This window comes from Rhea pennata, chromosome 1 (genome assembly GCF_028389875.1).
Source record: "Rhea pennata isolate bPtePen1 chromosome 1, bPtePen1.pri, whole genome shotgun sequence".
NCBI lineage: Eukaryota > Metazoa > Chordata > Aves > Rheiformes > Rheidae > Rhea > Rhea pennata.
In genome coordinates, this window is record NC_084663.1 from 11867536 (window position 1) to 11895130 (window position 27595).

The 27595-nt window shown below is 38.5% G+C and overlaps 1 protein-coding gene across 3 annotated transcripts in view; it reads right to left on the reverse strand.

The window, feature by feature from the left end:
- Positions 1-14176: 14176 nt before the first annotated feature.
- CD36 (CD36 molecule (CD36 blood group)) overlaps positions 14177-27595 on the reverse strand; it is a 38806-nt gene continuing 25387 nt past the window's right edge. For all 3 annotated transcript variants that reach the window (XM_062581371.1, XM_062581364.1, XM_062581356.1), the window contains exons 5-14: positions 26246-26425; positions 26011-26102; positions 25542-25588; positions 22836-22905; positions 21004-21191; positions 20075-20193; positions 18735-18808; positions 17884-17938; positions 17425-17589; positions 14177-16681 (exon numbers count right to left, since the gene is read on the reverse strand). In XM_062581371.1, the coding sequence (XP_062437355.1) occupies positions 17425-17589; positions 17884-17938; positions 18735-18808; positions 20075-20193; positions 21004-21191; positions 22836-22905; positions 25542-25588; positions 26011-26102; positions 26246-26425 (990 nt within the window). In that variant the 3' untranslated portion in view covers positions 14177-16681. The remainder of the gene's footprint in view (positions 16682-17424; positions 17590-17883; positions 17939-18734; positions 18809-20074; positions 20194-21003; positions 21192-22835; positions 22906-25541; positions 25589-26010; positions 26103-26245; positions 26426-27595) is intronic.

The following is a 27595-nucleotide window of genomic DNA, read 5'->3' on the forward strand; positions in this document are numbered from 1 at the left end:
GGAGTCTCCTTCTCTGGAGATATTCGAGGCCCACCTGGATGCAACCCTGTCTACCATGCTCTAGGTGACCCTGCTGAGCAGGGAGGTTGGACTAGATGATCTCCAGAGGTCCCTTCCAACCTTACTGATTCTGTGATTCTAAACAGTTTCTTCCTGGAGGGTTAATCTTATAAATCACATCCATACAGGAATGAACACAACCCTGACCCAAATGAAGATGTGCATGACTTTGCAATTCTGGCTGTCCTGCAGCCACGCTAGTTAGTCCACCAATTCTAATGCCACTATTAATTGCCGGTTTGATGAAAAGTGACAGTATCGGCCTGTTTGCTGACTTGAAGTTGCTTTCAGAGTTTGCTAGGTGGTGCTAGAATACAATTCTGTGTTAAATTAATGGGCATATGGCTCATATTCTCCTTACTGTTGATCAGAGAGTACTTAAACCTTGTTTTTACAGTGTGCCTCCACACTTAGAAACTGTGAAATGAGTCAATTTTACAGTTCAGTCCAGGACCTCTTCAGCAGTTATTAATGGTGCTTGATTAATTGAATATTGAGAAGATTTTAAGGATATAAATTGAAAAAATACACATTTTAAAGATCTTTAATAGGGTACAGCTGCTTGGGAATATCCCATTGCCTCATATCTCAGCAGATTATTTTGTCTTCCTTGATACAGGAGTTTGTATTAGTTCTGCAATCTAATTTTCCTTGCTGCAACAAATCTTGCCCTCTGGTCTCTCTAGCTCATTTTGCCGTGCAGTTCTGTCCTTTTCTTTGTTTGTTTGTAACTTGCTCACATACACTTACTCAAAAAAATATGTGATACAATTAATACGAAAGACCTGCAGAGACGGCTCAATGCGGCCTGAATTTATATTTTCATTTAGCTGGTCAGAAAATTGTTTGCAATTCAGAATGAATGTGTCTTCCCAGATCTGAAACTTTGTTCTGCAGACAGCTACATACACACACAGCCACAGCTGAAATGAAAGCGCAAGTTTCAGGGGATATTTAACCTCCTATATTTTCAACTTCGCTTATCGCCATCCACCCCAAATTGCATACTAGCCTTTTTGCAAGGATAAAAAGAGGTCTTAAACTGCTGGAAAATGAGTTACAGCAAATGTAGTGTGTAGAGCAACGCAGCTGTTGTACTCTGCTTTTGTAAGCAGTTACTGGTACTTTGTAACTAGTCTTGGGAAGAATTATGTTTTCCGACACCTTCTAGCGCTCTACAGTAAAGCCCGCTCAAATAGCATGCCTACCTTCACACAGTGACTTCTAACACTAAAAGAAAGCTGATTGCAGCTCAGTCATTGGCATAAATGTGGTTGTATGTTGCAAAATAGCAGGAAGATCCCTCTTCCATCCAGTCTGAAAGCTGAAGAAATGAGGATACGTTGTTTTGCAGCCCATCAGCCAGAGAATGCACAAGAAAAGCAGAGAACTGATACAGAGTAAATACTTTTCCGTTCAGGTAAATATTGATGCAGCTGTTTATAGCACTGTCTACTGAGAAAAACAATACCTCACGAGAGCAAAGGGCTTTCAAATAAACATTAACACACTTTGGGGATGAGTAAGTTTTAAATGATTGCAGAAGGAACTGTCACTTGAATGTAGCAGTCACTGATTTATTCATGTGGGATCTGCTTCTGTCAGCCCTGCTGCGGAAGAGAGGCGTTGAGCAAACCTCAGCCCACCACTTTGGGCTGCTTCATGGAGAGGAAGCAAGAGAGAGACTACGACCTGGATTTGCAGTGGTCACTGCACAACAGGAAGAGCTGGCTGCCAGTTTCACCAGCGGTGCGTGGGAGTCCTGTGCGCTGCGGTGTTGAGGCATCAGAGATTTCTTTTCCCCTCTGCTCTCACTTCCCCATGCAAAGCTATGAAACTTCTGCAACGGTGGGGACTTCAATATCCCTGCCCTGAGCTAGTTGAGAGAAATGGATTAAAATCTTTCCAGCTCAAGAAGGGGTTGGGAGTTGGCACGATGACCTATGGCTGAAAAGGAACAGTGGGATTGGTCCTTCTCTACCTGTGTTTAACTGGGGTTGTATACAGTCTGAAAATCCTGCTGGCTCACGCCTGGCAATTGGAATAATATCCATTGTGGAAATCCTTAAAACTCAGTGCTCCAGGAGCTTAACTGATTGGAGTGCTCATGTATAAGTAGATGAAACTTAGCTAATAGTGGCCAAGTAAGTCAGCTGGGAGTTTAGACATGCATCTAGTATCAGATGCAGTGTACTCAAGACAGTTCTCCTAATTCTCCTAAAGCTACATCCCCTGAAAGGCTGAGCAGCTTAAAACATTAATCCAAAACAAACTTCTCTCTGGTGCTAGATGGCCCTAATCATGAGGGATGGCATGTGTCTGAGCTACTTGTTCTGATTCCTTGATCAAAGGGTAAGAAATAAGCTCTTGTCATTTATGGTGTATCTCCTCATCAGAGGCCTTAAGCTTGTTAGAGGGCTAATGACTCAAAAGTGCCTCTGTCTGTCTACTAACTATAAAAGACAGAGTAATGTCCAAAATCTTTAGGTAAAAGATAACATACCCTATGATTTTATCAACCAGCCTCTTCTGTTATTGTACTACCACAGCTCTTACAGGTCCCAGGCAAGGCCAAGGGTCTTTTGCTCTTGTCACTGTTCAAATACCAGCCCCTGTCTACATCAGAAAGGTAAAATGCAGGAAGGAGGCACGCTGCAGGACAGTTGCAAGGCGTCTTATTCGAGACATCTGCCTCTTTGGTGAGTATGCTAAGATTATTTACCTTTCTAGGCTGTTTGAGGAACAACATCTGTTATAATCTTTCCATCTACCAGACCACTAGATTAAAAAAAAAAAAAAAAAAAAAAAAAAAAAGACATGTCAAAAACATGTGTGTCCTGACATGGTAATGCAAACTATCCAACACACCTATTTAACCACAATAGCCCACCTGATCCAATTTGATTTTAAATTACTTAATTTAATTATAGGAAACAACCTTTGGCCTTACGCTTCTGCTTTTAAAGGGATTGCTTCAGTTCCAGTCATTACATTTACGCCTGAACCACCCACTTCAATATGGAAATTGTTGTAACCCAAGGAGATTTCATTAAGTAATTAGGGAGGAGGGCATATAATGTCATTTGCAGTAAAGGGATCTGCAGTTCCAATTAATAAGTGACTGTGTATGCTTGGGTCAGCAGAACTTCAACACCCTTAGTATCACTGAGCACAAAACAATGCAAGATGGACCTTTTTTATCTGCGATACAATCTTGTGGTCTCAGGCATGTTTTTATTTCTTGAAAGAATAGCACAAGCCATGCTCTCATATCAAACCACACAAAGCCAGCAGATTTATCATCTGCTTGGAAAAACATGGCAACCACGGAGCATTGATGGCTTGACAAGTACATAAGAATAAAACCTGCTTTATATCAGAACTTTCATAATCAGGCCCTGTTTTGCATTTATGGTCCAAGTTTGCTACTCTTAAAGGACAGTTTTGTTCTGAGTCTGAAAGAAATTCATGGTATTAAGTGCTAATGCAGCTGTAAATACAGCTTTCTAGATTTTTTTATTTTTTTCTCCTCCTGTCCTATTGGCTAAAACCCTAAACAGCTGGTGTTTGCTAGATTGCATTCTTAGGGTGAAGAGTTTGTCCTACACGCACAGAATGTGTTCATTCCTCAGGAATCAAATGACCACACCAGAGCTAAACAATATGTGAAGCATACAATTTATTTTGGACTAATATTTCTCCAGATGCTGAAAGCTTGGTACATTTATTAACCTCTGACTAAATAACACTGATTTTCAGTAGAAAAAAATGCATATAAGAGCAAAAGCTCCTATTGGAGGGCTTTGTTTGAAACTTCTGTAAATGCCAGGTTCGTATCTAATAGTACCCAGCATTCAATCTCCAAACAAATAAATGCAACAAAACATAAGAGCTCTTACTTGTGTGAAATCTTTCACTGAGGTGAAAAGCCTGAACGCACACTGACTGAGGTAATGGAAAGACTTCCGCTGAATTAATGGGAGCTGGGGTGAGCCACATGCACAGAGGCAGATTAGTTAAGATTAGTTAATCATTTGCAATCGTTCACACACAGTTTGCAATCCAAACCTGCACTATTTAAATGCCATCCATTATATTTTACCTTTGGGTTGTATGTATCCGTTGGTCTTTTAGGTTTGATGGATGTAGGCAGGCCTCATATCAATCACACTGGGGTCACACTTTAAAGGCTCTTTACAACCAGAGCAACTTGAGCTTAGGCCCAAGAGGGGTAGCTGACTAATTCTTATTTAATACCCACTGAAATTAACAGGAGTCATACAGGTAAACAGTACTGCAGTGCTCAGATCTCTTTGAAGACTTGGGTCTTAAATGCGTGGTGAATGAAGGTTTACGCTCTGGAAGACGAGAATGCTGCCAGAGGAAGATGCAGGTCTGAGGCCCGTCTGTGACCACCACGAACTGATTTCACTGGGGCTGTGGCCTGGAAAATGAGTAACGAGTTTTTTATCCTCGGATATTACTGTTATTAACATGCGTCAATCCTGCCAAGACATTCCTGACTCTGTTCAAATCCTTCTCTTAATCCTGCAAAGCTCAGAAATCGACAGCACCTGCGCACACTTGTGCCTTTCACGGACGGCGGGCCTGGTCCCACCAGAGGCGAGCTGTCAGCGCGCTGAGGCTGCCCGGCGTCGGGTTCTTGAGCTCTCTGCGCTAACACATCACCCCGTGGTCTGTGCTGAGCAAACTGTTGGCACGTGCTGAGTAGATCACTAACACCCTGCGTGGAAAAACAGTGAGAATGGGATATGCAGGTTCTCATGCACAGGAATTCTTCAAGCAACGGTACTTAGAAACATTATCAATCTCGACTACATAGGCGGAGCCATATGGGAAAAAGAGATGAACTGGCAGTATTTCTACTATGTGTGTGTACTGCCTGTTCCCCTCGCTTTCACAGGGCCGAGCTAGAACAGGAATTATAGTCAAGAGTGTTGAGCTGTGCCCAGCGAAATTGCCATGAGATCTTTTATCTCCCTAAATGCATTGCTGTTGCTTCACTACCAGTTACTCTACTTTTCCACTACTAGTAGGTGGGATTTTCAGGTGCTAGGAGTGCATGGTGGGTGCTGGAAAATTGTAGTTGTCAAGATAGTTATCAAGGCAGAAGAAATGGGCTGAGGAGGGTGTGATGTGGTATGCAACGTCAGGGGTGTGTTTGCAGTGAAGTAATGGAGAGTATCAGCATTATCAGGTGGAGTAATTTTACTTTTTATTCTTGTTGCCGCTGCAGCAGTTCCCTCCTTCACAATAGAGATTTATATGTGTTTGTGGCCTGCGTGTTTGTAGTGGCTATCTGGATGAACTGTCAATGACAGGCTTTTGAGAGGTGGAGGAGGCAGACTTTTGAAGATGGAAGTAGGGAGAAACAGTGTTTTATATATCAGCAGCTGCATGTGATCCGTGGTAAGGCAGCAGCTGGACATGAATTCATGAGATGGCATCTGCATATGAATCGCCTCTGGCAAAGCTAGTGATGGAGACGTGTTACATATCTGTCATTTTAACACACCTCCGCTAACTCCTCAGTTATGCAAATGCTCTCCCTACCCATTAGCCACTCATTTGGATGCCATTTTTCAGCAGGAAAGCCCAACTACCACATGCCTGGCTTTGACCATGCCTAACAACTTTCTGCAAAGTTCACTTTCAGATCTGATTTGAATAGCAGATAAAAATTTCTAAATCAATGTTTAAAATACACAAAAGCCTTCACCAGCTCTCCACAGTCATTTTTGTGTCAAGTTTAGTTCATATGGATAAAACTTTTTAAAACTTGCTGTTCTTCAGCAAAAAGTAGGTGCGCCAAAAACAATTTCAGCCACTAGTGAAAGGTTCAGATTTCTTATTTAAAATATATGAAAAGACTAATCTGATAATTACATATAAAAAGCCATAAGACAAATTTTATACAAAATGACTTTAAAATTTGAGATGAAATCCCACGCAAAAAATTGTTATCGGAAAGCTCCATAACATATACCGCTGGTATAGCATGCTTATGGCCAATATCTTTCTCCTGCCAGACTTGGCCTGGTTAACAGAAACTGTATCTTTAAGTTAAGAAATTGTATCTGCAGGGGTACATTGCAAAAACAAAGAGGGAAGCTTGAACAAGCCCAACATTCAGCACCTTGTCTGTTTAGCAACACAGATAACTTTTAGGGTAATGTCTTAGCCTTTCTTTCTCCAAGAACTGAATGTAGAATTCAGTTCTGAGCCTCTGTCCTTATAATTCAAGCTCTGTGATGATAGCTACATTGAGCTTGAAAAATGAACCAATCATTAATCATTGTAAAGGGTCTTCTGAGTGTTATGAGAAGTGCTCTCACCTACGTATTAGCACGTCATCTCACTGGAACAAGGGATCATAGCCTGTGCCTGGTTAGGCACAAGACTCCAAGGTTTCTCTTTGTGCTCGAGCTTTAGGTCAATAACGATATGCAAACACATATACATATCACTCCTCTCATACATCCACAGATAATCAGCCCTGGAAATAGAGCTGGTCAAACTCAACAAAACCTTATTTTTCCATCTTTGATTTGATATTAAAGTGATTGAATTTCAAGGAGGGCTCAAAAGTTGCCAACTCTTCCCTCAGTTATATCCATATTGAAATGTTATTTGAAATGATTATCAAAATATTTTCCTTTTGCATGAAACCTATTCTTAACCATTTTAATAGTCTTTTCAAGTAATTTTACATTTTTTATTTTTTTTAACTTTAAAAATATGATCAGGTCAGGAAAAACATAATATGGTTTTAAACAAATTTGGTATTTTAAGTAAAAGATGTTGTTCTGTATCCAAAACTCTGGGGAGTATGCATATGTTATGGTTAGAGACAATAAACTGACAAGTAAACACTCAGATGGATAATAAACCCTTTATTTCCATAATAAGTGGCCACAGATGAGTGGTGGCATAATCATAACATCAGCCAGACCTGGCTTATCTGTAGCCTAACTTTTACTGCAGGGTCTTATGCTCAGATCTGAGTGTGCTCTGCCTGTACTCTGAGCCTATAGGTTTTCAACCAGCTCTGAGGTGAGCTGAGTTGCCGGATTGTCAGCAGAGCTTTCACAGCTGGGATCAGAAATGGCTCAAATCCTGCTAAACTGGAAAACCCTACCAAAAACCCTGTAGACAGATTTTGAAAGTAAGCTACAAATAAGTTAAATTTGCACTTTACATGAATTTTTTAGTTCCTGTCATTCAGGGCTGCTGACATTAGTGCATCATTGATTGATTGCTGTTATAATTGGGCAGATATGTTACCTAAATAATCATTTGTTTGTCTGTCTATCTAGCCATTTTCATTGTAGAATATAGGTACTTTCTGGATACAAAAAGTAGAAACAAATAACCTCCAAATATTTTAATTACAAAATTGCATAAATGTATCTAGAGCCATTTTGAGGCTTCTCAACAGTGCAAGTAAAATTGAGTTTAAATGCTCCAGCAGGTCATGGTCAGATGTCCTCATAGCCATGGGAAGGAGAGAGATGCAGGGATTGTGAATAACCTGGATGGAGAATGAAATATAAAACAGGGAGAGTCTTGAAAGATGGGATGTGTTGCTCTGAATATGGTAAGTGGTGGCAGCTGGTGTTGCTGAACATGAAGCTGCCACATACTCTATGTCCTTAGTGGGTGGTGGCCAGCTTGGCTCTCCAAGCTTCTGGTACAAGCTGCAGAAGAGGCAGCAGGACCACCTGGGGCACCAGCCACATCGTGAAATCTCTTATATGTTAGTCTCAGACTTGAGAGCATGTAATTTCTCTCAGTTCACATATATTATGCTTTTTTCAAAAGCTGAAATGTATTTTTTTTTTAAACACAAAACTTCTCTATAATATCTGGTTCTTGTAGCACTCATATATGAACATATACGAGCAAAGTAATTATTGCAACACTACCAAGATGTGTGAGGCAGTGATGCAATAATGAATAATTTTTAATTTATGATTTGATGAAAAAAGGGGCCTCAGTAAAAATCTTACTAAATCCAAGTGTATCCCCTCTAACTCAAGTGTAGAATGAGCCTGCCTGAATAGGCGTTTTTCAAGAGCTTTAGCCTGTCAGCCTAGATAGAGCATTGCCATCTAGTGCTCATTGCAGAAACTGCATGGCAAGGCCTGGAATTTAAGATGCACAACACTAGACATCTATAAAAACAGAGGGTCTTCAAAATTGTTCAGTTCTAAGGTTATTTATGAGGACAGTGTAATGGTAGCAGGAAATTTGTGTTAAAAATCCCTAGAGTTTCATCCCTCCTTTTCTAAAACAGCAAGTATCAATGTTGTGAGGAAACAGCAGGAGCGATTTGAAGCTCTCACCCATCCCATTTTCCTTTCCTGAGAGAAGAAGGACCCAGGGAATAGCCCTGTGCAGTTCTTTCTAAATACTTAAAGAACAAGCTGCTGGTAAGTGATGCAGAGAATTTCTTCTTTCAGCTCAGCATTTGCTTGCAAATAAAATGCAGCTCTTAATTTCTCATTCAAAAATATTCCCTGTTTCTTCTGGGCCTTATGCTTTGGCCTGCACATTGGTCCTACAACCTGAGTAGTAACTTGCTGAATTGTAACCACCAACCTGTGCTGTTTGCTGCAGCTGGTTTTTGTTCCTGAGTTCTGTTGCATGGATGCACGGGTCGGAAAAAATACAGTACAGTCAAAACTGTGAATTGTACATTTTTGTATCTAAACAGGCCATTCAAGGTTTCAAGCTGAAACAGAACATTTTGTTTTAAATAGTATTTTGGAACATCCAGTAAGCAACTGTGAAAAATACTTAGAAGAGTTTTGCAAGAGGAGTTAACATAAATCTACTCCTGAACTATACAGCTATGTATTCTTTTGATTTGATTTCATTCTCCCTTCTGCCTAGAAAGAGCTTTAGAGACTGATCTGTTAAAGGACGTGAAGTGAGAACATCAAAGGACTTAAATTTTAGGCTTTCAGTGCCATATTTATGACTAACTTGGCTGCTCAGCAAGGCAGAATTGGGTCCTGAGTTAGGAATATGCAGGTGTCTCAGTGGGACTCTGTCAAAGTTAGCCAAAAAATATTTTTACATAGATTTAAAATCCATCCTCTTCCAGGACTTTAATGCCCCCCTTATTATCTTTCTTCCTGTGTTGTTCTCATCCTAGAACCTGCATCAAAGAGCCCAGTCTTGAAAAACACAGTTTTGGAAAGTGTCTATAATATTGTCTAGCAAGACTTCCCTCGTGCCATGCACATGCTCCGGGATATTTGAGATGTCCAGGAAGGACTAGCCCTATGATATGGGCTCTGAGAGACCCAGGCATTTCTAAAACAGCTGCTACAAGCTTATTGGGATGTCCTATCACATTTTATATGGCACTAGATGTCATCTGGCATATGGATCGAGCTCCTGAGGTTAAAACAGAGTTGCTCAGGGGTAGCAAGGTCCCTTCATTGCTCGTTATTTTGGCAGGGAGGGGGAGTAATTTTGAGTATCTGGAGTTAAATTTAACTTAAATAAAACATTAGGTATCCTTAGGTGTGTTATATTTATGCAGTTATGGAACTGAGGCTGTTCATAGCCTGCTTTACCTGCTTTTCCTGGTTAGCTTACATGTGCATACAGCACCCATACCCTTGGTCATCATCAGCAAGCAGCTGGGGAGCAGCAAAATCCCTGGTGAGATCATGTTGCCAATGCCCTGAACTATGTGATGCCATTTGTAGCCTCGTGGCCCTTCTCCTGTAGCTCTGCAGCCTGTATTTCACTTTGTAACCACCCACCTGCCTGCTCCTACCTGCAACGGGGGCAGTACTCCCTACCCTGGTATTTCAAAGTGCATCTGTCCCCATTGCCTTGCACTGGGGGACTCAGAAATTGCTGTTATGTCTGTTCTGTTGGCTTTGTAGGAAAGACTGGTCATTGCCAACTGAATTGTCCTTCCTTCCTCCCTCCACTTGTCATTTTCCACTTCATAGCTTTTATTTTAAAGCCGTGCATTAGGGAAGAAATAGAGCATAGTAGATAACAGTCATATTCTAGTAACACACACACACAAGGCTCGACAGCCACTTAGGGCTGCAAACTCAGCTCCTGATCAGACATGTGCCAATCAGCACTGTTGGTATAATGAGTGAGAATAACTGATAGCAAGATTGAGCAGGTCCTTATGAAACTATGCAGTTACGTTGAAATAGGTATTTGCAAGGCGTGCTGCACTGGAGAGGATGGCCAGCAGAGGATGATGATGAGATGATGAGACAGATCTGACTGAGAGAGAGAGAAAACAAAACAGAAAGCTCTCTCAAGTGATCAGCAGGGTGAGAGGTCTGGGAATCGTCTGGAACATCTCTAGTTGATTCCCCAGGCCTCTCATCCTGGTTGACCTCTCGAGAGAGCCTTCTCTTTTGCTTTTTCCCTCTTTCTCTTTTCCCCTGCCTCCCCTAGTTTTTGTGTTGTTTTTATTGTTTGTTTTGTTAGTTTTGTTTCCTTTTGCCCAAATGTAACGTTTACTGTTACAGTTGATCTATATGCTCAGTTATGGACTCAGTTATTTACAAATAAATCTTTGTGTGTGGGACCTGTTTCATCATCTTTTGTAGAACTGGGAACTTCTGTTTTCTTTCAGCTGAAGACTAGATAGATGAGTTTAACCCCTTGTCAAAGCTTTCAGTATTCACAAAACCATTTAACAGGTCTCAGCTCAGACCTGATGAACTACAGAGAGTAGCTTAAATTAACTGCTGCATGTGCTGCATGGGATACAAAGTCAGATGGATGAATTTAAGGTGTTACCACCACAGGTGGCTAAAACTCATCTGACTTGTTCTGAGTCTCAGTCACGGGTGAGAATTTAAAAGATTCAGTCTTCATCTGTTAGTGAATGAACAGCTATTACTGAATAACTGCTGTTACCTGCTGTCTGGAAGGCTTTGACCTGGTGTGATCTGCTCTCAACGACCTCAACCAGAGCCACAGACCACTAATGAATGTTCTTAAAGCTAAGAAGCACAAATTACAGGACCGGCACGCTTAGCAGATGACTTTGAACTAAACACACTCTTCAAAGTTTTCCATTTGGGTGTGAGGCATTACCGTCCTGAACTGTCTGTGCAGACTTACCTTTCTTTATCTTTATGTGAAACATGGCCAGACACCAGGGACCTCTAGCATCTTCACTAAGGCATTCCAGACACAGCATGCCCTTGGGGGTCTCAGTAGCATTAAACAAAATATTAAGCACTGTGTCAGTGCTAAGAGGTGCTCAGCTCCAGAAAGGGATGCAGAGGAAGGCAGAGTAAAATTAGACTCTTACCTGGATTCATAAAAGGTAGTGTGCCAAGCCACAGAGTGTGTAAACATCCAAAAGTGGTACATCTGCCTCATTTTTTAAGGAGAAAGTGCACTTAGCATTTGTGTTGCAGTTCCTGCACACAGCTGGAAAGTGAGATAAAGAGTTTCTAAGTACTTGATTTTTGGACTACCATTTTCAATCCAATAAGGGTTCATCATAAAAGCAGTTTTCTATCTCCCAGGCAATGCTCAAAATACATCCAGGATCCTCTTAATCTCCCTGGATTAACAAGAATGTTCTACAAATTCAGCTTCAATTGAAGTCTCCTACTGAACCTGAAAGACAGGATACTTAATATTTACACTTATATTGAGCAAGTATAACCTAAATGATTTCTACTAAAGATAGCAGCTTTTAGAACCCATGTATTCTACCTCCCAACTGATATGTGTACTCATTAATTTATTTTACTGCTATTCTCTACCACTGAAGTGAGAAATATTATGCACATTGTTTACAAAGATATGGCTCCTTCAGTGTCCTGCTGAACACCAAATGATCTTACCCAGGAAATGAGTGCCTGCATCAATTCAGCAAAGCTACTGCATGACACTACTGGGTGCATAGGGAAGTTTCTGTCTGCTGCCTGGTAGATTTGATGATGGCTGGATTAAACTTCCTGAATTAACTTCCTAAATGCACTAACTTGTCACTAAATTAAAGTATATACTTTGCCAAAAGCTCTTGCTTAGTGTGTTTCCCAATAATAGGAAAAATAGAAAAAAAAATAGAGGCTTCTGATTCTCCTTTTATGCTTGCTTTTTGTCAGTGTGAGTCTATGAATGTCCAGTGCTACTTTATCCTGGTAAAGACAGCTAGGCTGAGATCATCAAGACTGCAGAACAAATTGCACTTACTGACACACTATAGTCAGAAAGAGTATATGTATGCATGAATTTTAATGATAACTTCTAATTCTGCAAAGCAGAACCAATGTTTGAGCAGTGCATGGACAAATAGCTGCATGTCTAGAGTGAACACAGAGAGGAGGCTATGCCTCCACATTTGTTGTAAGATCACAAAAAAATTTATATGAAAGAATCCAAAGTACAAGCAACTGGTTCAAGAAGCAATCATGTTTTAGCTGGTGCCATGAAATAAAGTATCAATGGAGAAATTTACCACTGGAGAAATTTTGGAAATACTCAACAGGAAAAATATGTGGACTTTCAATTTGGAAAAATTACTAAAGAAAAATAAATACAAAAACGTGTGACTTTCCTAGTCCTACCCACAAATAATCCAGTAAGGCTGAAATTGCAAATATGTTTTGGGTGCATCTAAAACCTGAGTCACATATAAAAGCATCACGTAAGTCCTGATTTGCCCACACATCCTCAGTGTTACATAAGTGCTTGTTGGGCAAGCAATGGAGTCCTGAAACCTCAGGGTGTGTCTCTGCTGCATCAGCTGTGTGCCCAGTAAATACCACTTCACAGTATTCAGAGGAAATCCTAACCTCAGCAAAATACTCCAAGATATTAATGGTATAGTTTCTGCCTTAGCAGAAAGTAGATAATTTGGCATTCAGCAGACACTTAGGACATGATTTTTCTCACGCTGATTTTAAGGTGAAAATTATGTTGGATTACGTCAACTGGCAGAATAAGAAACGGCAAGTTTTATCCAGCATTATTTCGGACTAGCTGCACTCAAAATGAACCATTCGAACTTGTGAAAAAATGTATGTCCTTTGGGTGGCGCCTACTGCAAAGCATTTGCTTTCTTCTCCTAGGAAGGAGAGCTGAGGAAGGTTGCAGCCTGGTGCTGGCTAGTTGGCTTGTTTGGGGCTGGGCTGGGGGAGGACGGGACTGCATCCAAAGACTAGTATCCAAAGAGAAGGAGGCGGACAGTAGAAAACGCATGCCATCTCTTCATAAATGCAGTTTGCACTTGGTAAATGTGAGTCATCTCCTTGTTGTTTCTGGTTACTGAAGCAAAGCCCTAATCAAATTTTATTAGTTATTAAATTTATTAGTTATTAAATACTGCCAACGTGTACACCTATGAATAAAACAAGTCCCTGCATTGTCTCCTCGCTAAGAGGACAGAAAAAAACATTGTTTTTCTCTTTCAGGGTGTAGTAGCATGTTTATTTTATCCAAACAGACTGTGGTAGGCTTGATGAGAAGAACAGGTTTTAAGAAAGGCTTTGAAAGAGTAATTACAGTTGGAGATCAAGGGCTTCATCAAGCCTCAGCTCACACACCTGCTCTGGGGTGTAGGCATAAGTATGCTGTCAGCTCTTGGGTCAGGTTGCACTTCATCCAGTGGTTTTCACCCATAAGGTGGGTGGAGAACATGAGGCACGAGAACGTAGCCAGGGCTTCCCTCCCATCCCAACCTGCCGGCCCAGTGCTGCCTGCAGAAATATGTTGCAATACGTTGCTGGATGTGCTCAGGCCACAGCACCAACACCTTCCATTCAAGGGTACTGAAAGAAGGTCAGAGCTTAGTATCCTGGGATGGCTCCTGAATTGCTTCATTTTAGGCATGCTGGTACTCAGCTTTGCCCCTAAAGGCACAATTTGCACCTCACTGTAATCAAGAATATAAATACTGCATGTCTCCAGTGTTTATGATGTATCAGAGGAGAACACAAAAGGTAAGATGGTCTTCTAAGCAATTGGGCAGAGGGTACATCAATACAATGAAGTTATCCATAAACTCATTTATTCGTCAATTTATAGAATCAAACTCTAGGAAAAGAAGACACACCCGAAACACCAAGGAAAGAAATAAAAATTCAGTATCCAACACAGAAGACTTTATTTACACTTGGACATGAGAGTTTCAAAAAGAAGATTTTGAGCTTTGCTTTCTTTTTATTGAGTTCATTAAAATTTCTAACAAGCGTTTATCCCACATATAGCTTAACAAATGAAAATAATTAACATCAGCCTTAATAACATGAACTAAGAATATCTGTAACCAATGTTCTGGACAAAAACAAAAAGTGCTAATTATAATTCAAGTGAGGCCTAGGTGCTGAACACAGTTTAATAGTCCAAACCTGCATTGATATCATTGAGATTATATGTATGAATAAACTTATCTGCGTGCATGCAAAATTGGGCCCTGAGACATTTAAAATCATGGCCTGACTTGCTGGATCACTGCTGCTGGATCACTAAATAGCACCAAGCAACCCTAATAGAGCAAACACTGTTTTGGTGACAGCAGATTTCAAGACAACAAACAAGGTTGAAATGCTAGCATATCAAAATCAATGGGACCTTTGCTGTTGTTTCAGTGTAAAAAAAAGATCCTCCACTAAACTCTAGCACAAAAGGCTAGTTTTATTATTAAAAAAAAAAAAAAAAAAAAAAAAAAAAAAAAAAAAAAAAGATGTCAAATCTTGAAGCACAGCAGAGCACAGCAGAGCTCTGCTTGTTTTAACCTAAGAAGAGGTGACTTAATGACTTCAAACAAAACCTTCGTATTTGTCCTCATACTTTCTTGACCAGTCCATAGGCCTCTGGGGATGCCTTAAATTGCATCAAACTGTCCACAGGCTACCGCGGGAGCAGAATATTATGTATGACCCCAGCAATGATGTAGAGAAGAGAGATATGGCTTGTTTTTTTACTTACTGGCACCATGAGCAATCAAATACATTAGTTCTCTAAATGAGAGCATAGCTTCTCTTCAGTGTAGTGGTTCCTTCATATCTCCTGCCCTCTTTTGCTTTACCTTTCCAGCTTATGTCTGGAAAAAGAATATAATCATGTATCAGACATTGCTTTCAAGAAAAGTCTCTTGGGATTTCTGTGATCCATCAGCCGCAATGCACCATGGTAGGTAGCAACACAGCTCTGTCCACAAGGAACGTGGAGTTAAAATCACAACATTTTAATCTCTTGGGCTTCCTTCTCTTTATTTCCAAAGAAGGAAAACACCATTCTAAGTTACCTGGACAAAGATATTGTCCTTTGCTAGCAAGACAAACTTTTCTGTTTTGTCCAGCAATACTGCCAGAAGCCAGGCTATGAGAAGCTGGCCTGAACTTTACAGTTCTTCATTTACAAGACAAAAAGTTTCCAGAATAGATCTTACAAAGTACTCTTTTTCTTAATTCAATGAGTCCACGGGAAAAGGAAACACCCACAATTCTCAAAAACTGTCCCACTACTGGTTCCTAAAATATGACAAACAAATTAAATAAAAAAATAAACCATTTACACAAATGGCAATGCTAGCTACCTGCCTGATGCACCTCATTCTAACAGATGATTGCACATATTTCCTTGCAGCAGGTAGCTAATCAATGAAGAATGGGTCTACCTGTCTTCCTTTATTTCTTCTACAGCAAGGAGGTGGAATAGTCTGATTTTTGATCAAAATCATTATCTCAATCTTTACTGTGTATAGAACTCTGGAATATTTTCTCTTGACCTTAAGGGTGATATATCAGATCATTCCCTACAGGAAGCCTTGGGCAAAGTGGAGTTAGGGCAGAGCAGAGGTTGTTGGTGAGAGAAGAGCCAGAAAGAGAAGCAGGCAGGAAGCAGCAGAGGAGGTTGGCAGTTAGAAAGTGGCTCAGATTACTAAGCCATGGAGCCAAATGTTTGTGAGCCCCTGTTAACCTGTAAAGGATTAACTTGTAAATATGTGCATTGGCTAGCTCTGCGTAAATATATAAAAGAAATATTTTAGTAAGTCTTTTATTAACATCATGTATTACAGTTAGTAACTTTACATAATAAACTTCACATTCAGCACAATTCATATCCCTGAACAGAAGACAGAGAGCACTTCCATTGCAGCAGCTTCCATTCCTTGAAGGAACAGAAAGAAAAACATTGCAATTAGAGCATCTAGAGCACAGCATGAGCTCAACGATGGTGTCATTCCCCAGCCTATGCTCAGCGGCAGAACATCAGCAAACAACTTTAATTTGTCTTGTAATTCCAGAAGAAAAAAAAGTAGCAAGTTGCATAAATGGCAGGTGGACTGCATCTCAGCTTCAGTCTGCTTGAATGTCACTTAAAATTTGTAACGAAGTTCATATAATAAAAGTTATCTGAAAGTATCATTTCCATGGTGGCCTCTTTAGTGACATCAGAAATGCGGGCCTTTGGAAACATCAGTTTATCTGGGTTAGTGAGTTGGTCTTTCAGAATGGAAAAGCATGTTGAATTCCATAACATGTAGACTTGGTGTGCCTTGGATCATTTCTCTCTGAATTTTAACAAGCTGCTTGGTTGAAATTTCAGTTAAAGATTGTCTACCTCTGAAGTCTTTTTCTACCTGCAATGAAACAAAATCAGAATTTAGCAAGTTATGAGGTGAGTATTCTTCCTAATGAGGTAAGTAGTATTCTTGAAAATGGCTCTTTACTGCGCTATATTTTTTTTCAAAGTAATACTCATGATTCTACACTTCTTTTAAGTCACTCCCCAAAATTTGTTCATTTCAATGAGTGTCAGTGCACTAAGCCACTGCTTGGCTATTCTACCCATTCTAGAACTATATTTAGTCTTAATGGGCTAGGTGAGTCCAGGAGCTGATAAGTCTAATGTGATAGTAATGGAAGACTGAAAGAAAGAATATCCGAGAGACCTTACCTAGCCTACTTACTAAAAACTGCATTTACAGTGGGCTTTCTGTCCTCCCAGCCATATGTCCTGGAAGAGCATATAAGTCAGAAGCTGTGTGGCTTCCTGCAGAAGCACTACGGGGCAGGCACACCTGAACAGTTTGGCTGTCTTGGAGAAAATGTCTATTTTCATCAAGTCACAATGATCACATTGTATTTTTGGAAATTCCCAACAGCCTATTCTGAGTATGTTAATAGCATCCTGAAAGATTAAGGTTGGGAGCTGAATTTGAAAACACTAGCTAGGGTATCTGTATCATTTGCAGTACAACAACTGAAATGGTAACTGCTGAACTTTACTAGCACTTGAAAAACAAGAATAGCTAAGTATATAATGTTTAACTTCTTGAAAACGTGAGAAAAAGTTACTGAAAAAATCACCATTACCACTTACTTATTTTAATTTATTTGATCTGCATATGAAATAGGAAACCATGAATGCGAGGAACAGCACAGAACCTGCGATGATTAAAACGATCTGCAGCACACCCAGCATCTGAACCCGATTGGTGACTCTATTTCTGAACATTTCGGCTTTTGCATCCCCAATAACAGCAGACTGAAACAAGAAAACCATTGGTGAGAGGTGAATATGCAAGTCTTCACTCCCAGACACATTCTTGACATGTACATACTATAACATGAGTTTAATTGCCAATTTCTGGGCATCAAGACTGAGAAGGTTAGGTTAGTCCTTTTTTTTACTTTCTTTTTTTTAACAGATTTACAAGATTCTCCATATTAACAAGATTAATATCTTGAAGATATTAATTATTATTATATATTATATATATATATAATTATTATTATATTATTAAAATCTTGAAGATTAATAGGCAGAAAATATACTGACCTCATTTAGCCAGAGAAGAGGAAAAATGTAAGGTTTCTGAACTTTTGATAAAGCTCTGAAATGAGAAAATAAAACAAGTATGACATTATAGTATGGCAAACCTTTAGTCTGGTGCATAGTCCCCGTCTCCATTTAAGCACATCTCCAGTAACCACGTGTCTAATTTCCAGGAAGTACATTTTTAATACAGTTCTGAGTTGGAAATAAAATCCTACAATTAATAGTAGCCATTTTATATATCAGGCAGCTATCTTTTTCTGGCTAGACCTCCGTGTGTAGACAGTCAGAGACCAAAGGCCGGACACAGGCGGGGTGTTGGTGGGAGGGTCTGACGGTCTGTGCGATGTTCAGCTATCAGATGTACAGGAGCCCAACACACACTAAGTCTGTGCACGTAAGTTAACTGAGAAAAGGGAAACTGTTAGCAGTTAACAGTTAATAACTTAACAGTTATTAATCTTCCAATAAAATCCGCTCAAAGACAGAGTGCACATAATTTGTATCACTCATTTAATGTATTATAGAAAATGGATTTTTTCCTTCTAGTTTGTCCTAATGACCTCATTTGGGTTTTGTAAGAATGTTGTCTTTAAGTATATACTTGTGTCTGGTGGGATATCAAATGTGCATTAAAATAGTTGTGCAATAGCTATCACAAGAAGGATTGATCTTTTGTTGAAATTTATATTCTCTAGAAATTCACAATCGAAAGTTTGGCAAAAAAAGTTTAAAAGGCTTTGGAAAAGTATTTTCACTCCTTCTTTTCACAGTTACTTCCACCAACACTGCTTTAGACCAATCAGTTGTCTTGGAAAAAGTAGTTAGAAACAAAATACTGAAAGAGTACTTACTCAATTTTTGGTGCAGGCTTCACCAGGAGGTTTACTTGCAGCCTTTTGGCAAATTGTAATGTAAAACCAGTGATCTAAGGATAGAAAGAAAACAAACTACATTACTTTAAATTTGGTGAATTGGAGACATAAGCCTAAAATATGGACTGTGTCAAAAAGCATTGTAGTACTTATTCTTATGCTTCTGAGAGTTATATTTTCATGAAATTTGTATGTTTCAAAGGGTGTTTCATTCTTCCTAGAGGTTATGATCTTTTGGATTTACTGTAGTAGATTTTGTAATTGGCAAATTAATAGTGAAGATATTAATCCTGAGAAATGGTATATCAGTCCTGAAATGTTTCATATAAATATATCAGTTTCAAACAAAAAAAAAAAAAAAAAGAAAAAAGAAAATTTCATATCAGAACAAAAGTTAATATTTTTAAATGTGATTTCCAAGCATTTTAAAATAATAGGGTCCTCTTCTTCATCTACTTCTTTCCCCCTCTTCCCTCCGAAAAATAACAAGACTCAGGGTCTTGCTTGAATATTTCAGCTCAGGTTTAGCAAATTTGGGTTGATATCTTTATTCTAAATGATGTGAAACAAAGACTTGAATTCACATTTCCTCACTAAAAGTAGATAACTGTTACATTATATGACTGAAAAAAATATTTTGTGAAAAATTCTAAATTTTATTTTTTCATGCCGATTCAGAGTAAAATAAAAATTTGAAACCTTAAAATTCATAATACAATTCAGACAACTCTGATTAGCACACTAAAAGCAAGCATGTGAATCACTGGAACAGAAGTAAAAGTAAAACTCATTCATTTTGGGAGCTCCGTTTGACAGCCTGAGTTAGGTCTGTTCTAGAAGCAGACAAGAAGTTGCACTTCAGAATTCTAGTTATTTTCTTGGAAATAAACTGATGTATATTTATTTCCTTTAGTTCGGTTGTGATAATAATTATACCAAAATTGCTACTTACAGAAATGAAAGAAAACATAAAATATAGAAGGAAGAGTGAAGCTTTGGTAGAAAAGAAGGTCCTTAAGGTATCTGAAAATCACAGATTAATGTCATATCACAGGTTAAAGCTTTTCAGAATCCATTTAATCTAGTGTTACCAATGAGTAAAAATCTAAATTTATTTTCCAAACTTTGAAGTTCAGAATAAGACAGAGTTCTGCTCTAAGTTTCTGCTGCTAAGAGCTAAATACCTTTGTGAGCAAGTCTTGAAAAAGAAAGTATGAAAATACAGAATCCTTTGTTCATCGCTTTGTTAAAAGATTTACTCTACTAAATTTGAGCATGTCTAGTTTGCTGAGCTGCAAGTATTGAATATTTGGACTCACCGGCTCTATGTCTAAAAATGTCTCATGCTCCTTCTCATTTGGGCTCAGGCCTTCAACATTGTGCAATATAGAATCACTTGCATGAAGAAAATGTGGAAGAGAAATAAACACTGGTCTTCCTGTTTAAAAAAAGGCAGATATAAACTTATTTGAATCATTAAGCCTTGTTTCATGTACATCTTCTGAAGCCTTTTCCCATGCAAACATATTTTGCTATAAAGACACAAAAAAAATCTGATAAAACTGTCAATAGACTAAACAAAAGAAGATTTGAGAGCTTCTATGATTCTACTGGCATGAAGAAAATTTGCATGGCGAAATAGGTTGTCATTGCAAATACTATTTGTCTGTTTACACTGTGGAGCTGGAAGTGCTTCCATTTTCACTCTGAGGTGAGAATGAGACCTTCACTATTTTCCCCAATTTTCATGGTCTTGTTTGAGAAGGATGAAGGACAGAAGGGAACTCATGCTGCCCACTCTGCACCAAACTCAGACTGTGTAAGTGTTCAGTTTATTATAGCTGCGCAAAATTAAGCCAACAGTGTCTCAGCCATGTGTGTATGGTTAATACACTGTGTGTGAGAATTAGCAGGAATGACATGGGCAGTGACCATCTCTGGCTTTTAAGCAGTAGCAAAGGAAGCCCTCCCCTTTCCTTTCTGTTTGTATATTCCTACGATTTCAGTATACCATCTCTAATATCATGATTTTTTTTTTTTTCACAGCACTATGTAAAATGGAAATTCTATAGACCTCATTTGGGGAATGAGGCTACAGAAAAGTGAAAGATTTCACAGGCAATCTATAGAAGAATGTATAGATAAATACAAGTGGCTGGGGCCTTAGAGTAACTAACACCTCAGTGCAGGACAGGTGTTTTCTCCCTAGACGGATGTCTTGTTCGGCAGTACCATGTCACTACTATACCTGCTTTGCAGGCACTGATGTCTAGGACTCCGGCTAATGTGCAGTTCTCCGAAATGGTGTAGTCTGTACAGAAGCAGTAATTATCTCCAACTTCAACAGGCGATGCAAACGCTTCACGGGGAACTGTGAAACGGTACAGCGGGATCCCTTTCACATTCTGCTTGCTCTGGAAAACTCCATAGATCGATCTAAATAAAAAAGAGGATAAACTTGTTGCAGTCATTTGGATTACAAATCCGAATCCATGGTAACACTCCTTAAGGATCCTCTGACTGTCTTTCTCTTAAAGTAAAATAAGGACTCCAGAGACCCAAAGGGCAGCTCCCTTCACACTGTTCACAGTAGTTTGCAGAGGTACTCCTCTGTAACGGAGAGTTATTCTATGCTTACACAAAAAGATATACAAGGACAGATAAGTACATCAATACACAAAAAGGAAGAGAAAAATATTTATATTAATAAATATATATAGTAAACTAATAAACTAATTAACAGCACTTTTCTTTACAGACTGCTTCAACCACTGTTGTTATGAAATGTTTGCACTTTTTAGGACTGTGTTATAAGTTCTTATTAAAATAAATCACCTCTGTTACAGCTTTTTTTTACTGAACAGATAATGGCAATCTAAGCTTTATGGTGGAGATAGTGTACTGGGTATAACCCTATAGCTTTGAATCAGAATACCATTTAACCTTCTTTTTGCCAAATTATTTTCATCTAGTGGATAGATGCGGTTGTTATACACTAATGTAACCTGCGCAGCAATGTTTGTATAATAGCTAAGAAAAACAAGCATTCTAGGTCTTGGAGTATAATCAAAATAATTTTCCATGAACCATTTAAGAGCAAAACTTTGGGAGACTGTTAGTGTTCCTCTTTATTCTTTAGTAATTGTGAAAAGTAAATGGCCAGAAGTATCTCACAAACACTGTCAAACCGATCTGAAGACATAGAATTTCTTTGTAGTTAGAGAAATGCCCTCCAGTTTGGGGGTCCAATTACTTCACAAATAAAAAACTTCATGTAAAAAACTCTGATCTTTAAAAATAAACTTTTCAAGGCAAATGGTCCACCTTAAACCTAGTCAAAAGGAAGCAGATATTTCCAGAAAGCAAAACAAATAAAGTGGTTGAACCTCTGTAAGTAAATATACTCTGATGCACTTTCGATCTTCTAACACTACTTTCACTGAGTTCACTGGAGAACTCAGGGACACTGAATAGCCACAGTAGAAGAAGCAGCCTGAAAAATCCTTCAGTATGGGATGAATTAAGCAGGTTTGTCTGTTTGTAAATACATAAAAATAAAATATACAAAAATATCCTGAGAAAGCAATTTTGAGTATGTAGCAGTTGTGAGTTCTGTTTTGTGTAGACGATATTCTACTGAAATCCCCAGGATGGGCTTAGCTGCTTCCTGCTTTATCTATTCCTAGAGGTAAGTTGCATTCTCAGACCAAATAAGGCAGGTTTTAAGCCAGGTCCTGGTCTTGGAGGAAGTTCAAGACTTTGAGCACGGTGGACCTTGATGTCTTTCATAGGTCTGCACCAGCTCGCACCATTGTCTCACTCTGTGAAGTTAGGTAGAGGTATTCTTGATTCACACATCTGTAAATAGCTGAAATAGTATGCACTGTAAATAACTTGCTACTTGACACAAATAAAAGTGGAAGAATCAGGCACTAAATCATGAGCATAGCTCATTAATTTATTAGTGTTTAGGTGAAACATTTCTGCTGAAATGCCTCAGGCAGAGCTACTGCAGCAACCCTCTGAAACTAAAGAGCATTTTGGTGGCACACACAGGGATGCAGTAAGGGAACAACGTACCTGCAAATATCAGAGGAGAAGAAGTGCAGTACCTGATCCTTCTGCACAAATGGGGGAAATGAAGCCCCATCTGTGAAAAAAATAAAATAACAGCTTGAAAGTAATTCTCGTTACAAGATAAGATTTAATCATCGTTCAATGTTCAGCTATAACTTTCCCATACAGCTACAAAAAAAGATAAACAAAACATTCATAGAATAAATATTTACATAAGTTATTGCATAGTGACGGGTACTCCACATTGCCTTTTCTTTGGAGACAGGCCAAGTTGTGGCCACTAATTTTTTCATTGATGTGAAGCCACATGATCATGCCAATTAAAATTAGAGGATACAAAAAACAATCCTATTTAGCAGAAGTCCTATTTCTTGTTACCATTGCTTCAGATTTATGCAGTCTAGAGGTTTAAAACCTTTCTAAAGATGGAGTTCATTTGGAGTCATGGCATTCAGAACCTCTAAGGAACATAGCTTTAGTCTTCAAAACTGCATATTTAATGCACATTTTTTTTTTTTTCACCAAAGACTGCTCAGCTGAAGCTGTTCTTTGTTAAGCATAGATCCTTTCTATAGTTAGAGCAAGTTCATCTCATCCCATGGTAGATGGACAAAATAGGTCAGAGGAATAACACTTTGGTGAGAGCTTTCCTCTACTCTATGTGTAAAAAGACACATAGCTAGTTCAGATGGGTATTTCTTCATTTCACGCATCTAGAGTTAGGGAAGAAGAGTCTGGGCAATTCTCCCAAAACAAGGCATTGCAGTAAACCTCTAACCATTGAATTTGTTACTTCTTGTTACAATACTTGTTTAGTTTCTTAGTCAGCAGCCATAAACAAGGACTCAAAAACATCTGTGATATCTTTGAATCAAGCTGGCAAGAGTGAGAAAGATGAATTACACACTGCTGCCTGCTCACAGATGAGGGAAGCATTTTGTCTTAAAGAAGATCCAAGATCATCCTAGAGATGCGCTCTATTTCTGAATCATGGCACACTTGGAAACTTTGCAAATGTTGACTCATTTCAAGCCCAAGAATACTGTTTGATCTTATGATCTAGTTATTTGCTTTATTACAGTACTGGAAAACATTCTCCCTTTCAGTGTGAAAGTTCATAGGATACGAAGGAACTCTGGCATGTATTTAAAAGACATCATAAAAGTTTCTAAACACATGTTGGTTGTCTCATCAGAAGTCACACTGAATGGTTGTGTAAGGCATGTAACAACTCTGTATTTTACTGTACTAGAGCACTTAGTCTAGTTATCTGAATGTGTTTATTCCATCAGCTGTGGAAGAAGAAAAAGCTGACAGTGATTCAGGGACCATAAGAAAGAAGAAAAATCCCAGAACCTAAGAAAATATTCCCTCATACAAAAATATTTATATAGTAAAGGAGCTAAATTTTCCTGATTCACAGTCTTCTAGAAACTCAAATTCTTGTGAAGTACTTGAAATAACTCAAAATCACTTGTCATGTGCTCTGGGTTATAAGGAGAATGATCTCTGCTGGTGAAAAAAATACAGCAAGAATAAACCTGACACTGTTTGTTTTCATGTTCTCATATCGATGGCCTGCTGGGAAGAGGTTTTCATGCAAGCTAAGTTGCTCAAAGTTTCTTGTGTCCTCTATTGTTTTTTCCAGGAAAAAGTCCCATAAGTTTCTCTTCTCAATCTTCTGCTGTCTCTTCTATCTCTTTTATAAGATCTCCTTTTTCCACTCTGGACATTGTACCTCTACCTCACTTTTAGCTTTTCCTTACAAAATAGTAAATCATAGAGATATTTTAAATGATCATCCAATGTCCAAGGTCCTTTGCTGCTTATTTTTGACCAAATGAATTAGTGGCTTCTTCTGAATCTCATTCAGCTAAACGCCTCATAGAGAGATATGCTAGGCACATCTTTAAATATAGTTCTGCCCTTTTCTGTGTGACTCAGAGCTCACAGTCTCTACTGTCTCTGCCTGTGAGACTATCATTAGTGTGAAAACCTCCTCCGTGACATCAAGAAAAAAAAATCACGTTGAATAAATATACCCTTTGAACAGATCGACTGTTTCCATATTCATTGTAAAAGCAGATTTAAAAATGTTCTCCTCTAGTTCATTGATTCCAGACTAATCTATACCTCTTTTCCCTCCCTTTTTGTCTGGTACTAGTCTCCAAATCAGACTGTCTGGGAGTTTTTTCCCTTGCCACCTCAATTTCTGCAGCTCATTAACTCTCCCTGTCTTCTCACATCTTAAGAAAAACTTTGTGTTGGGCACATTATGATGCTTTTAATTTTATTCTTCAACAGTGAAAGTTAATTTACAGTATTGCAAGGCAGAGATAGCTTTCAACTTCTGTACCAAATTAAAGGAATCTTATATTATAACATGCAGACAACTAAAAGAAAGAGAGAAGTGGATTCTTTTCTGGTGTGTCTTCCTGTGTACAGTAGCTGAAAAGCATGTGTGTGTGTGTATAAATATGTATGTATGTATATGTATATATATCTGTATATAATGTATAACAGCTATATCTATAAAGTAATACATTCCTATGCATAAGCAGTATGTATATATACATATTTATATAGACATTTAACAGGCAGCATGTAGAACTCTACATACATTGAAAAGCCCAGGCCAATTAACTTGATAATTGTCCCCTGCAATATCAAGAAATGTGTTGAAATATTAACAAGCTTTAATAGCCTCACCTGTGCCATTAACCATGTCACAGTGACCTTGCCAGTAGGAAAGATTCCTTTAAAATTAAAAAGAAAAATATGTTATGCTACATGTAGTATATTACACCATGTAAGCCTTTTGTACCGCTAAGCCTCACTGCAATATAGGCTTGATTCATCAGCAAAGTGATGTTAATTCATATGTTCAGATAAACTATATGATGTCTTCGAATAGGGTAAAGGGGATCCAGCTGCTTAAATATGCAAAACTGAAGCAGTTATTTATATCAAAGAATCAATAATTGTCTTAGATCCAAGCTCAAAACAGAATCATGAATAGCTAAAAAGGAGAGGTGGTTTTGCTGCTCCTGGGGCTTGATGCAGCATTCCCTGGAATTGCTGAAGATTTTCCACTTAACTATAGCTGTTAGTGAAACAAGCCTTAAAAGACATATTTTTAAAATATGTGCATTTTTTCATATATACAGTGCTATTATACCTTTTGTTCTTATACGTGTCAATTATTGCTGTTTTGCTTATATCTTCTTTCCCAGTAAAAACTTTATAAAGTCCGTCATATGTCCCATTATACTGTAACAGAGACAAGAAGAAAGAATAACAGACATAGTAATACAAGGGATTTTTGTAAGATTTCTCTTCTTAACAGCAGTTGTCTGAATCTTTATTCACAGAACAGTAACTGAAGGCTTTCCGTCCTCAGCAGTTTCGCTTACCGGATAGAAGACTCCCAGGACGGGGTTCAAGGGGAAGGGGACTTTGCTCAGGAAAGGATCTTTGTATCCCCACAGGATTTCTTTCACTGTTCTATTCTGCAGCATGGATGACTTAGAAGATTTAATCCAAGTGTTTAATAGTAGTTGTATGAAAGTGTTTGTGTACAGGGCCGGTGCAGCCTACAATAGCAACAAAACTAATGATTAGTATATAAGATTTCTACTTATGCTTTGGATCAAAAATACAGACACTGACCCAAGGAATCGCTGGCAAAGTTGGTAATTAAAGCTGAATTCTAGATTTGAAGTTCACTTTAAGTTAAATTTCCACTTAAAATAGACCCTCTTTAATGAAACAATTAGCATATTTATATAAAAACAGACAATTTGTCATTATTATTTACATGAGGTCACTATATCATTCTTAATCTCTTTGCACCTCAAGTCTCTATTGTATAATAAAGATTGTAAAAGTTCTAGTTTTCTGCCTTTTCTCTATCACATCCGTGTCACGTACTTCAGATTCACTCACACTATATATGTGTATTACAAATATATGGGCCTTGTTATTTATTGACTGTAGTTCATATTTTCTATGGTGATAAAATCATACCATAAAACAATACGACTGCATTCTGCATAGAACTGATTAAGTGCAGACTCTTCATTATTTTTTTTTCAGAAAGAATACATTTTTTTGTGGCAAGCATCCTTTTTTTCTGGACAGTTTTAATTATAAATAAAAGATACACTTTTCCAATTTCAACAAGGAAGAATGTGGCATTTGACCAGCATTAATTGTAATGAACATTTGCAGAGATGGTAACACAAAACTAAGTCCTTAAAATCACTGAATAGCTTGTGGAAAGCAAACTGGAATTATCTGCTTTGGCCTGTCTGGTGAAGCAGGAAGTGGTAACAAATTTGATAAGTTTGTGTAAAAACAAGTGATACTCTTAAAGTAAGGGCCAGCCCAGGCCCTTTAGTAGACTCTCAGTTTGTGTTTAGTGCTATAGAGAGGAATTGGAGAGCTGGAGCCAGCCAGAAGGTGAAATTAAGCAAGACATAGTTGAGCTCGCTGTTGATCCCTCTCTTTTTTTTCCCCCGCCCCTGTTTACCCATGAATCTTTCATTCTTATCTGAACTTGAACCCAGAGTAAGCAGAAATCATGGATAAGGCAAGATTATGAGATAGAAGAGAAGTAGGTTCAGTCTCTTCAGGGCTAAGAAAGTGTGAAAGATCTCTCTTGGTTCTTCTGTGGTGTACTGACTACAAGGTTATGATATAAAAAGTGAGATCTGCTTCTGCTTTGAAGTCAGTGTTGTTCTGTGAGCAAGGCAGGGCCTCTC